This window comes from Mytilus edulis, chromosome 12, assembly GCF_963676685.1.
Source record: "Mytilus edulis chromosome 12, xbMytEdul2.2, whole genome shotgun sequence".
Lineage (NCBI taxonomy): Eukaryota > Metazoa > Mollusca > Bivalvia > Mytilida > Mytilidae > Mytilus > Mytilus edulis.
Genome location: NC_092355.1, coordinates 2,145,745 through 2,160,546, shown reverse-complemented (window position 1 = coordinate 2,160,546; position 14,802 = coordinate 2,145,745). Strand labels below are relative to the sequence as shown.

Below are 14,802 nucleotides of genomic sequence, written 5' to 3'. Positions count from 1 at the left end.
AAAACAGTATGTTTGCATCTGAAGAGATTGTATGGCACTGCTGGTGGACGTGTCGTCCCCGAGGGTATCACCAGCCAAGTTGTCAACATTTCGGTGTTGACATGAATATCAATAATATGGTCATTTTTTTTTTATATAAATTTCCTGTTTACAAAACTTTAAATTTTTCGGAAAACTAAGGATTTTCTTATATCAGGCATGGATTACCTTAGCCGTATTTGGCACAACTTTTTGGAATTTTGGATCCTCAATGCTCTTCAACTTTGTATTTGTTTGGCTTTATAAATATTTTGATATAAGCGTCACTGATGAATCTTATGTAGACGAAACGCGCGTCTGGCTTACAAAATTATAATCCAGGTACCTTTGATAACTATTGAGGACTTAACTATATCAAAAAAGTTAGGAGCCAAATATCTTAAGATATATAAGATCCACAAAATTCAAATAGCTTATTAAATAAAAAGACCTGAAATACTAGCCAATGCCTCTTCGTGTCAACTCTAGCTCTTGGAGTTGGTTTATTAGATATAATTACAAATTTATCGCACTGGCTTTTGCTGTGTCAAATTGTTCAACACAATCAAATTCAGAGCAGTTCTAAGCTTGAATAGTCATTCTTGCCCAAACTGTTGAAGATTCGACTTATGTGTTCGTAAAAACCCGGTGGATCATTTTATATGGGCTTATAATATGATAAATTAATAATTAGAACTTTAAGTAAGTCCTTCTATTCTCTTATTTTCTATTTCTCAATAACTTTAAACATGTCTCTCGAAATTAGGTCACACCAAACACGTGCTTGAATTCGTTTCTGTTTTTGTTTTTATTGCAATTACCCAGATATAAGCAGTCACACATTTTCCTTCTTATTTCAAAATTTACTTGAGTGCAACACTCTGTTTCACATTCAATACTTAAGAAAAAAGATTAAAATAAGCCAAAAGCATAGGCGGAATATTAATCCCGAAACTGATGAGAATCTACCAATGCATTGAAGTTCAACAACTTATTGTTTATTTGTTATTCATATTGATTATTTTAAAGTTTCCCTTCCAGGGGTTCTGCAAACTGTTTCTTCACCTCATCTACCTAGAGATCCTTTAAAAGATTCGAGTTTAGACACTGTACGCCCGAGTAGTTCAAAAATACGCAAAGAAGACAGTTCAAAGGTACATTGATATTTTATCTTTGTCTTAAAATAAATGTAACAGAACATTTCATGAGCAAAGGGGAAACATCTTTCTATTTATTTTAGGAATATGCAGTTTTACCTTGCTCCTTGTTGGACGGATGTCTGCAATGTATTTCTCTAATTCTCTATCTTTTCCTAACTTGTTGATTAATTTTATTTAATCAACATGTGGTTCGTTTGATCTCAGTTCTTAATTGGTAACAATTCGATTATGACGTCATATTTTCATGGTTTCTTCTATAATTCTCATTGTGACGCCAGGTAAACAGGCGACCATGCCTAGTAATATCATTTGGAAAAACACATATCTTGCCATTCGTTTTAAAAGAAGGATCAATATGCATATCGTCTCAAAATCAGTAGAGAAACATATATCATCTAAAAATCCATAATATTAATCATTTAAAACGACACTGAATGCAGTGATAGAATTTATATTTCTCTAATTCTGTGAGATCCATTCCATACACATATTTAATTGATGTGTGGTTGCCGATGATCTCACAAGTTGATTGGATAAATTTACGGGTCATAACCTTTATCAGCTCGCTGAGGAGTGATTTAAAATATGGAAATAGTTGTTAATGAGTTGATAATCTTGTGGTATGTGAAAGGCACTCTCAGGAAGTTTTGTTAATAAAAAATAAAAATGTATTTGATAAACATTAAAGAAACAGATTAAATAGTTACACGTGGATTATATGTATCCAAAACTCGGACTTTACATTCAATAATTTAACTATCTCGAGTGGATAAATTCGATAATCCACTGGCACATATATGAGACGACATCTTTACTACAGATTAATCTAGTCGATCGCAAGTGAGGGTGATACATGTCTGATAACACATGTTAAATTCATGATTTCTGTAGATATCAAATATCAACACAACAATGTAAAATCTGCTTTCAGCGGGATTTGAACTCGTTATATTGGGATTTAGAGACAATACCGCATGCACTGTGCCCTTTGCTCTAGAACAGTCGGCCACCTAGACTGATACATATATATATATATATAGACTTTACCTGAAGATCTGTGAAAGCAGTGAAAGTACTAGTAAAAGTGATGAATTGAAACCGTTATTATCTTTTAATAATTCTCTTATATATATATATATCAACTCTTCTAACAATTCCAAACAATTTTAGATCTGTAAATTTGCTTTCGCAAATTTGTTTGTTCTTCCCTCGCCGGGATTTGAACTTATGCTACTGAGATATCGTGACACTATATCGCCTGCACTGTATCATATGCGCTAGACCACGCGACCACCTTGGCTACACAATAATACAGCTTTCGGTGGCCGGATATTACCTTTTCTCGTCAGTTTTAATCTAGCGTCGTAATACAGTACATAATATATATATATTTTTTTTATTTATTTTTATTACAAGATTGATCGTTTATATAAATATACAGTGTTAATTTCCATTGTTTAACCCAAGCGTACATTTTAGATGAATAAATTGAATACGGTTCCTAATTTCTGCATTGGGATTAAAAATTCGATAAGTATCACTACTTTCTTTTGTTTACAACTCTGTCTTGTATATTTCTGGTCGAACTATTTCAAATAATCAATTTCATGACTGTATCATGTGTTTCATGTTAACCATGATAGTACTATCAAATGGTTGGGTTAAAAATTAATGGTAAACCCTAGTTTTTAGTGTTTTAATGTCTAATCTTAATACTGTTTTAATTTATTGCAGTGGTAAGATAATCGTTGCAAAGAATCATGCTCAAACTTTAGTGAAAGACGGGTTTCACTTTGAATTGTTGCAAGAGTTTACATTCTTTGTTGAATGCAATTGTAGTGACCTGCAATACAAGTACAATTCAATTGAGTTTAGTTATATGTCATGTCTTTCTGTCTCTGCCCTAGGTTTTCTATATTTATCATGTGTAGTGCATCATGACATACTAGTAAGACATTGTTACGTGTACAATGATGACTTTTTGATTCCTGACCTACATGTATGCACGTTGGGTGTGTCATCATGTTGCAGTGTGTTCCTCGGTATATTACCTTGACCTCAAAATATAACTTTCAATTGACCTTGCTTCTGAATATGTGGCATGTAGATGATGAGTCTATTGGCACGAGAAACTTCATGGGAGCTTGACCTTTTCCCTCAATATAAAACTTGTATATTTTGTTTTAATTAAATGGAAAATTAACTGTATGATTGGCACTCGTACCACATCTTCTTATATTTATATTAGATATATTGATATATTGTTAGTTTTGTGTACCACGATGACCATTTTCTCAAAATCCGCTTTGTGGTTTTTTTTTACAAGGATCTCTTGACCAGACTATGACTTTTTGACTCTTGACCTTTGCATATTGGGTGTGTCTCTTGGTATGATTACCTTGACATCAAGTCAGGAGTCTCTTGTTTTTGTTAGTCTTCATCGTTGTATGTTTTTAATTGTAAGTTTACTTTTGTGATTTGAACTGGTACACATTTTGTTAAGGGCCATCTGAAGCCCGCCTCTGGGCGAGGGATTTTCTCGCTTTGTTGAAAACCCATTAGTGACCTTTGTCTTCTTTCTGCTCTTTTGACATGGTTACTGTCTCTTTTACACATTCCATATTTCCATTCTCAATTTTTAAGAATGTTTGCTTCAGATGAAACTAAATTCTTTAATTATCCGTTAAAATCAAGTAAGAAAATTTACTGCTCAGTAGCATCGTGTGCTGCCAGTTGTGATAGATAATGCAAAATGTTTCAATCATTTTACCTTAGATTTCATTTCATGGACATGTAGGTATTGATAGTCTGCTTTTACATCTTAAAAATTCACACAGAAGGTATACGCATATCAATAAACTGAACTCAGTGCAAAGAACCTTTAAAGTACACTTAGACAGAGAGCTCAATTTAGTGAAACACTTTGTTAAGTTGTTACCAAACTGCACCGAGATCCTGAAAAAAAATGTGCAAGTTAATTCTATTAGAACAAGAGCTCAATGGAAGGAAAAAAGCTGATTACTGAAATAAATGTAGAATATGTCTATTAACCACAGATGCCCCTGCTTGTGAAAATAATGAGTAAATTTCCACATATAGATGCAGGATTCGGGTTTTGACCGTTTTGTGACCATAAGCATTGTGAATAAGTTTCAAAACATTTGGTTGAGGCAAATTAAAGTTAAAGAACGGAAACAACAGATTTAGTAGTTTTCCTATCTCAAGGCTCCGGGTTAACATTTGTATCCTTGGTACTCGTACCACAACTTTTTACATCTAAAAACTCATGACCAGTGACGCCATCGGGACCCAATATCGAACTTAATAGATCTGTGTTATGGGGTAATGCGAATCGCGTATAAGGTTCCCAACATTTGATTGAGTCAGACTTATTTAAGAGAAAGGAAACGAAAGAGTCAGCACTTCTTATGTTTTTAAAGTGACACTTAAAAATTTCAAATTTGATTTTGTGTTGAGGTGGGGATCCCGCTTACATGTTCAATCCCGCCTAACTCGGTATGTATGTGCCTGTGGTAAGTTAGGAGCCTGTAATTCAATGGTTGTCGTTTTTTATGTGTCACATACTTGTTTTCCGTTCATTTTTTGTACATAAATTTGTTCGTTTATTTTCTCGTTGGTATATTTTTTTACAATGTCATTTCAGTGCCTTTTATTGCTGACTTTATACGGTATTGACTTTGCTCATTGTTGAAAGTTGTATATGACCTATAGTTGTTATTGTTTGTGTCATCTGGTTTCTTGTGGAGAGTTCTCATTGGCACTCATGCCACACTAGGTGGAGGGTTGAGATCCGGTAACATGTTTAACCCTGCCTTATTTTATATGTACGTGCCTATCTTGTTTTTCGTTTATTTTTGGTACATAAATTAGACCGTTTGTTTTCTCGTTTGAATTGTTTTACATTGTCATGTCGGTGCCTTTAATAGCTGACTTTGCGGTATGAACCTTGCTCATTGTTGAAGACTGTGTGGTGACCTAGGCTACATTGTATAGTTGTTAATTTCTGTGTCATTTTGTCTCTTGTGGAGAGTTTCATTGGCACTCATGCACCAGCTTCTTTTATATATTGTGTATAAGTTTTGTAGTATTTGTTTGAGGCAAACTTAAGTTAGGATAGCGGAACCCGTTTTAATGTGACGTTCAGGGCGGACGGACTAGGGTAACACTTTATTCCCCTACATTTTTGCGCCAACACAGATGTGTTGACTATTGTGCTGGTGATAAACATCCCACTATCACTGTCATTAACACATGTACATAAATTTTATTATTAACATATTCAATCTTAATTTTGATTTCTTTATTTTTGGCCGAATGATTATATGTGCATGCCCTTCACAATGACTGAATGAGTATCAAATTTGAAAAATTTATTGTACATATACATTTTATTTATGTTATTATATTTTACAACTTATTTTACAACTAATTAAAGCTCACCAACTTATTGATCATCACTTTCCTTTATATGTCTTTTAACGTTCTGTTTTGAACAAAAAGATTTGTTACATATACTTCACATGTATTTCTCTCAAATCTGACATTATTACAAAGCCATTAAATAAAAGTCAGTCGAACTTGAAAATAAATGTGCAATCGAATATATATGCAAGTCGTCATCTGGTCAAGTGGCTAGATGCACATATCGTTAGCCATATAAACGACATGTCCTAATTGGGTGGTTTTAAAACTTCTAGACATATTTACGTAATTAAGGGATGGGTAAAGGAAAAAAATGATAACAGAACGACTGAATTAAATAAAAAGATGTTCGATGTACTGTATACTTCGGTTTATTTTGAAAATCTATACGATGCTTTATTTTTATCTAGTTTCCTTATCAAAATATTTAAAATGAGAAGATAAATACCTTATAGCTTCCTTTACCGTCGATGATAAAATGTTTAATGTTATAAAACAATCTTGGCGTCTTTGACCTACTTTACCTTTACTTGCGGTCATCTTTTGTTATGTTCAACGGAAACATTATAATGATCTAGAATAGAACCAAGATGGAACCAAGAAGTTGGGTTGCCTTAACCAAACAGCCCGGATGTTGAACCAGTTACCATGGTTTCGAACCAAAGAACCAAGGTTCAGAACCAGAAAACCCAGATGGAACCAAGGTTTAGAACCAGAGTGCCCGGATATAACCTAATTGTATTCGGAATTCTCATGACTTTTGATACCTTCAACGTATTTTCCAAATCATTTATTTATTTAGTTATTTATATATAATTTTCAAGATTTACAACAAATACAACACATCAAACATACATACAGTAATATTAGCGATAGATTTGAATATATATTTATGTATGACAATAAACATTGTTGTAAATTCATTTTTTTTATTTATATGAAAAGAAAAGAAGCAAAAAAAATACTGAAGAAAATATAATTAGAGTTAAATGTTTATGTACCACTGTGTGGCACTTGAGAATTGTAAAGAATTTTATAAAAAAAAAAAGGAAGAGGTTAAAAATATCCTGTAAGATTTTCAGTACATAATAAATTGTGCTATTAGATACAATAATATTTTATGTTTGTTTTGACAATAAGTATCTGTAAAAATAAATGACAAATTGAATTATACAAACAATGCTTTAAATGCATTCCAAATGGTATCAAAGTGCTTTTGTGTCTTATTTTTGACTGCCATGATATATTAGGCTAGAAGATGATATTGTTACAGAAGTATAGGATCCTACAAATTAATGATAAAAAAAAAGATACAGTCACAGATATAATTCCTTTCAGTTATAAATGAAGGGAATTATCTCTGTTTTGATGCATTCCCAATTCGTTTTGATGCAATGTCATTGTAAGTTAGCGGCTTTTGTTTTGCTGGACAATCACGATATTTCTTTGTAACCAATTCGATAAAATAAATATACTAAAATGAAAAAATCAATTTGAAAGAAAAAGTCAACTAAAAACTATAAAAAGTAAAATATCGTAAAATCACTACAATACAACAGTTTCAGACTTGTAGAGACTTTTAGCTTAGTGTGCTTATCATATAATGTTCACCATTTTTCAAAAGCAGTGTATGTCCAAACCATGCTATATAATGACATATAGTTGTTAATTGTTATGTCATTTTGTCTCTTGTGGAGAGTTGTCTTATCTATTAATCATACCACATCTTCTTATTTCTATATAACAGTTAATGGGAGATTTTTTAAATTGTTAAACCACTTAGTGATTATTTTTGATAAAAGCTAATTCTTTAATTAACAAGATGGTCAGAAGGAACACTTTTTAAACCAGCATCAATTAAAACAAATTGGTCAGTCCAACAATCTACTAGTAAACATTACTCAGACATATTATATATTAGTGTTCACTGTTCCAGATTACTATGTTTTATTTACGTTTTGTTATAAATTTCTGGTTTTTTTTAACATCAATATGGCTTTCGATGTTTGTAGCACCGTGTGATATGGCAAAAATCAGAAGATAATCTTCGATGGATAGGTCACATGACATTGAAAAGGACTATTTTGGAAGGGGACGGACGAGATGATTCTGTGGCTTCATTGGGTATGTTAGATAATGCTGGCAGGTTTTTATTACTTTTTTAATCACCAAGTGGTTGAATTGTAAATGTGCATATCGAAAAGAAATTGTGCTTCAGTTATGTCTCTTTAAGCTTTTTTTTTAAACACTAAAGTACGGATTATCATCGGAACTCCTCTTAAGCACACCAGAGAAGTTCATGTAGATTTGTAGTAAATGATGACATAATATATGTAGATGTAAAATTTATATACGAAATTGCGAAGTTTAATGGAAAGACGATTATGCAAAAGCTAACAATGCATTGGAGCTAAACATACTAGGAAAAAAATCATTTATAAATAGAATTTATTGCATGCATCATGTTATCACATGTATCGGTAACGTTACATTAATTGTCAATTATCTAACTATTCGAAAATATATCTAATAATGATTACAAAGTTACTAAGAAGTACTCACTGAACACATACTATAGATAGTGGAGAATTACGAAATGTCGAAGAAAACGAACTTCGCATATAATTATGCGTTTTTAGAATTAAAAACTATACAATTTGCTGTATTGAAAATGTAAAGGAATGCGGGTCATTTTTATACAACAGAATGATAAAAATGAGCATAAGAAGCTGCACCAAAAATTAACACACATTAGCATGGTTAATTATGTTGCTTATATGCCAATATTAAGTAAGTTTAAGTACTTATGGGTATACGATACAGTTACAGGGGAAGTAATGACGTTGCTATACGTAAAATATTATTTTCGTAGCGTCAAACTGTGACATATCGGGAAAAGATGCATTTTTCGACTGATTTTTATCATTCAAACTGATTTAATTTGAAAACGAGTGCATCGACCCCTATTTTTTATAACGACATTTTATTTCATTTTGCAGGGAGATTATGTGGACCAAATTTATAAAACTGTAATTAGTGCAATTCTTTAAGTTTGATAAATATACAGCAAAAAATTACTCAATGCATGACCATTTGACAAATATGAGTAATTTCTGAATAAAAAGATGCATACATTTATCTTTAAAAACAAAAAAGTTATGGCTTTCTTTCGAAAGGGAAAATACGGCCACATATCCAAATTTTGAGCAAATATACCAAATTTCGACCTCATTTAACTCAAAAAGAAGCACATGAAATTATATTTTTTATTACATATTTGATTATTCAGGTAAAAAATAGTAAAAGAAAGATGTTTAAATAAACTCTTCATAGATACAAGGATTCAATTTTGTATTTACGCCCCACGCGTGTTTCATCTACAAAAGACTTATCAGTAATGCACGAATCCAAAAATGTTAAATAGGCAAAATAAAGTACGCAGTTGATGGGCATCGGGACCCAAATTCCTAAATGATTTGCCAAATACAGCTAAAGAAATCTATTCCTGGGGTAGAAAAGCCTTAGTATTTCAATATTCAAACGTTAATTTATAAATATGACCATATCATTGAATGATAATTTATGTAAGAATGAAATGTCAGGTTCGCAGCTGGTAAGCCAAACCCCAAACGATCACAAGTTTGATTTGACCACATATTGGTGGTTAAATATCTATTTTTTTTTTAATTTATCAAGTTTTCAAAATTTAATTTATATATACTTTTTTTAATGACACATCGCAGCAAATTTGTTGAAAATACAAGTATAAATTTAACGTATATATTTGTGCTTAAAGACGATTTGTTCGTATTGAATAATGTTTCGTGGAGTTCTTAAATTTGTGGTTTTTCAAAATCCTGCAAAATATTGACATCAACATGATCAATTAGATATAAAAAGATGTGGTATGAGTGCCAACGAGACAACTCTCAACCCAAGTCACAATCTGTAAAAGTAAACCATTATAGATCAAAGTGTGGTCTGTAACACGACGGAGCGTTGGTGCACACCGCAAATTAAGCTATCAAGGGCCCCAAAATTGACTAGAGTTCAGCCAACGGTCTAATCGATATATCAAAAAAACGATAATGATTTTCATTCCGATTATGAAGATTGTTGGTATTTTTAAACTATGGGCTACATTTTCTGGTTACCTACAGGTTTGAAGATTGCAGGTGGTAGGCGGACAGATGCTGGACAGATTGTTGCTGTCATTACAAAGGTCAATGAAGGAAGTATAGCATATAATATAGGACATTTACGAAAAGGTAAGCATTTGTTCGATTGATTGATTTGTGTTTAACCCCATTCTTAACACTATTGACTAAATCATGGTGGTAAGTTTATATTGGCGGAGGGAGTTGTAGTGTTAAAGTTTATGTAAAAGATGGAAGAATAATTTATCTTAAAATTTTTGCGACTTTCGGGGTCTTCTTATACAATTTGTCTTTTACCTAACATCTAAATATAATATTAAGTTACTAATGTAGTAGGGGACATGTGTAATTTCATCAAACACAGACTTTACTTGAGGACAGTGGCACATAATGACTGAATGAAATATTTCTAAAAAGATGAATATTTTTATATATATATATATACACATGCATCCAATTTTCTTCGTCTACAGCATGCATGAATAGGAAATTTTTGTAAGCTAGACCTGAATTATCCTGAATGAAAAAAGAAAGAGCATAGCCAAGAAGAAGGTAGTAAAAAAGGGTATGAGCACAGCTAAACTGGAAATAGAATTGAAAAAAACACAAACGTACAAATTACCTTTCTGGCAAATTTGCATGAAACATGGTAAATAAAGCACTTCAAGCACGAACACATTACGGGGACAATTGCAAACAGGTTGCAGGAAAAATACCAGCTTTTTAAGAAAATAATCTGTTTTTTAGGTGATGAAGTAATACAATTTAATGAGAAGTGTTTGCAGGGAACTTCTTCTCAGGAGGTACAAACCTTTATCTATGAATCTAAACAGGACCCACAAGTAGAGCTTAAAGTGCATAGAAGTGTCAGGTACATTATCATATCATTACTTATATATATTGTATCTTGATACGTGCTAGTATTGGTTTTGAAAACTTCATTTAAAACAGGGTAAAGAAAAAAAAAAGGAATAGTTTGTATGGTTTAGTATACCGCTATTCAAAAGACATAAATCTATTGACAGAAAACAAATCCGGTAAACAAACAAACAAAGACCAAGGGGAACACATCAACTACCATAGGAAAAAACGAAAAACCAGAAGTACTCAAGTGCAACAAAAAAACAAACGACAATGGCATATATATAGAAACGAACTATTAGATAAAAACTGCTATATTCCTGACTTGTTACAGGATAATTCAAGAACAAAATGTTGGGATGAACTTGGTTTTGTGGCTAGCCAACCTCAGGCGTTATGACAATGATTAATATTTCGCTAAAATATTACTTAGTACTGTGGATACAATTATTTTTGTAGATAACAATTTTCGTGGTTTAAGGAATAAGTATCTTTTCGTTGATTTAAGGTTCATGGTTTTGCTTAAGTTTGCATTCAAGATGAAAGATAATTTTCAATTGATTAAACATCTAAATGTAGGTAATAACGGTATTGTATTTTAAGCTTGGCCTTCGTAAAACGTAGATTTTATGTCGCAATTTGAGTTTACCTAGAGACGCGTAGCGTAAACGGATGATTGCGACAGTAACATCAAGTTTTACGAAGGCAAAGCTTCGAATACAATACAGTTATCTCCATTCTAATGCAGCATATTAAACATATTAAAATGAAAACCATTTAACGATATTTTGGCGTTAAATAACATAAATGAAAAAAAAACGCAAAACTTTCGCATTGTCTTTTGCAACTAAACAATGCGATGTTATATATATGTAGGACTCAAATCTATGGCGAGTTCCAAATCTATGGCAGATTCCTAATCTATTGCAACAATGACGTTATAAACGTTAAATTGATGGTAGATTTATGAAGTACTTAATTTTCCGGGAAAAAGAGTAGAATATAACGCCACAATAAAATACGCCATATATAACTCGACGCCGACTTCAGCAAGTCCTGTGTTTAAAAATTTCCCTATAAAACAATTTTCCGATAATTTAAAGAAAATGTGATCTTTTATCTATAAGACGGATAATAATTATTTAATATACCGTCCGAATCCCGCGATTGAGAAAGGCACAGCTGTTTTAGTAGTGGATATTTAGGGAATTGAGTTATAGTAAATATTTAAGCGTCTACGGCTAGCAAAGTATTTAAAGTGAGAAAATGAAATTACAGGATACCACCAAGTTGAATCAAATCGTCACCAGTTAAAAAAGATTGATTAACGCTAAAACAAATATTATGTGAAAAGTCAAACTGTTATATATAAAAACTGCTTTCATAAATATAGGAAGATGTGGTGTGAGTGCCAATGAGACAACTCTCCATCCAAATAACATTTTTTTTAAAAGTAAACCATTATAGGTCAATGTACGGCCTTCAACATGTTTGTTAATTGACCTTTTTCCCTAGCTGTTTTAATAAATGGATTAAACTGGTACAATTCGCAGATTAATTAATACAAATTTTTCCAGGAAAGATCATTTTAATCCTAATTTCGGTATTATAATATATAACCTTTACACTTTTTTATGTTTGACATCACGATTTCGTTGGCCATTATGGAATTTTTATTTCACAAATGGTTTAGACATGCTCCCGTTGTCGTACATGTCAACTTATTTTAGACAAGTTAGTGATCGTATATGTTCTGCCTTGTTCTACATTTGCAGAAAATCTGCCATAAATTTGGAAACAACAAAAATCCGCCATAGATTAAGAAATTACAAAAATTGCCATATATTAGAATTGTAAAAAATCTGCCATAGATTTGGAATGGCATGACTTCACTTTTACCATAGATAAGGAATCTACCATAGATTTGGAACCCACCATAGATTTGAGTCCTACATATATACTCATGATGTCAGACAACATAATCTAGACGTTTTATACCTTTGGTTCGCTTTAGAAAGGTTTTCAACGGCGACAAAAAGAACATTTTGAGGTTCTTTATGTGACTTTCATGTTTATTTTTTGAGAAATTACATATAAAAAAGATCGGAAATCAAAATGGTGGCTTTCTAAGTTACGGACAAGAAAAACGTGCAATTTAGCTTTTCAAAACATCTAATGAAAACTATCGGTACAAAATAATTACCATCGAAACCCACAAAAAAATTACAACCAATGAATAATAAGAGTTCACAGTATTTTGTATACTGTGAGCTAGATTTAAAAGCAATCTACCGCAGTAAGAAATGCCTGTTTAACATAAATTTGTTACATTTAAAATTGTTTGTAAGCCAAAAAGTTACATACATTAAACATAATAAATAATTTGATTACAGAATTTAATTTTCAACATCTAAAGAATATATCAACCATTTTTAATTTTCAAATTAAAGGCTCTTTCCCAGATTTTAATGTTTCATAATTTTGAAATACAGTCTAAATATAAAGACATACACACTATGGACATATCTTTCAACTGTGATTTATTTAAAGATTTACTAGTAATTCATTTTTATTTGTAGGATACCAATGTCTGTATATTTATTAAATATAGATGTTCAATAAAGTACAAGTTTGTAAAAGGCTTGTATGCAAACTTTGGCTTAACCAGAAAATCAAATATTTAAGAAATAACAATATTTACTGATTCTTAAAAAATTGGCTACTACGACAATAACCGTTATGAGCTTCACATAGTCGGTTCTTGTTACAGACTTTGCTGCTAACGTTGAACTGCATAACACACAGAAATTGATTTTATAAGACAATTATTTCATAAATTTACGGATTTTTTTCTTTTCAATTTAGTAATGGTGAGGTGCCACCTGGAGTATATGTTGACCAAATTACAGGTATATATGCATAGTTCTTGTGGTGATAGTGGCATTTCATTTTAAAAAGACTGTACATATACTATTGAAATTTCCATCAAGAACAAAGCTCTTAAAAGGGCTTATTGAATATGTGTCTTCTACGTATAAATTGTTCAATTGTGGTTGTTACACATTTTTATTGATCTTTCAAATAATTTAATTTTGCAACAAAATGCATGCATAAAATCTTGAGCTTGATACATAAAAACGTACCATCTTCCCTCCTGATCTTACGCCAGCAATCAATGCTGGGCTTCTAAGTTTTTGTGAAACTACCTATTCTAGAGGAGGTGTGAATCATACTTTAAAATTCCGTAGATTTGTTGAACATGTTACAGTACATACAATCTAAGACTCTTTAATCTTGCAATAGTATTAAAACATTTGACTTTCAACACTATACACAAGTATGTCCTATTCAACACAAAAAGACCTATAGTAAAAAATACATTTTCTTTTCTTAACGCAATTGTCGTCTTTGATATGTATGATATATTATTTTTAAAGAATTGCACACTTACATGTACACTGATATAATGTTTGCGTTTGCAGTATATCAGGATATGATATTAGAAAGACCACAAAGACTATATAGCTACGAATTAATAACTTATGTTAATATTGTTTCAGAGTCGAGTTCCGACTGATTGGTGGATATTAAACAGGACCCCAAGGCAAATTGGAAACATGTGACATTGTGTATTTGTTGTTTAAAAAAATATAAGGGTTCATAGATTAATCATTGGATAATATATGTCACTTTAGTTACTGGGTGTTTTGGACATCTTTGTGTACAGGTTGACAAATGAAGATATCTTAGATGTATCTGATACAGTATATAATACCAGTATGTGACTGTATATATGTACGTTAAATGATATTGATTGATTTGTTTTTGTAAATACAAAGATAATTAGACTATTTTTTTTAATTGAATTATATACAATATATTTATTTTTACAAATACTAGATCATACCTGGTCCGTTCAAATTTCTTTGTCGTTTTTTTACAATACTTGATTAAAAACATCAAATATTTGTTTTCAATTTCAAATTTTTACTGATCAGTTTATATGATTGTAAAACATGGCAGATTATGGACATTCCTTTCAGAGATGATATCAACAGAATTAAACAAAATATTTTGATATGATTAGTACTGGTTTAATAACAAAATATACGTTAAACTGAAAATATAAAGCCGATTACTACTTCTCTGACTGGTAGATTAGT

General features: G+C 31.5%; 1 protein-coding gene across 1 annotated transcript in view; it reads left to right on the top strand.

Moving 5' to 3' along the window:
* Positions 1-14,216, top strand: part of LOC139499328 (uncharacterized) — a 53,316-nt gene extending 39,100 nt beyond the window's left edge. Inside the window, exons 15-20 of the mRNA XM_071287997.1 lie at positions 1,060-1,172; positions 7,634-7,745; positions 9,782-9,889; positions 10,526-10,649; positions 13,505-13,548; positions 14,200-14,216. Of these exons, the coding sequence (XP_071144098.1) occupies positions 1,060-1,172; positions 7,634-7,745; positions 9,782-9,889; positions 10,526-10,649; positions 13,505-13,548; positions 14,200-14,216 (518 nt within the window). The remainder of the gene's footprint in view (positions 1-1,059; positions 1,173-7,633; positions 7,746-9,781; positions 9,890-10,525; positions 10,650-13,504; positions 13,549-14,199) is intronic.
* Positions 14,217-14,802: the final 586 nt, after the last annotated feature.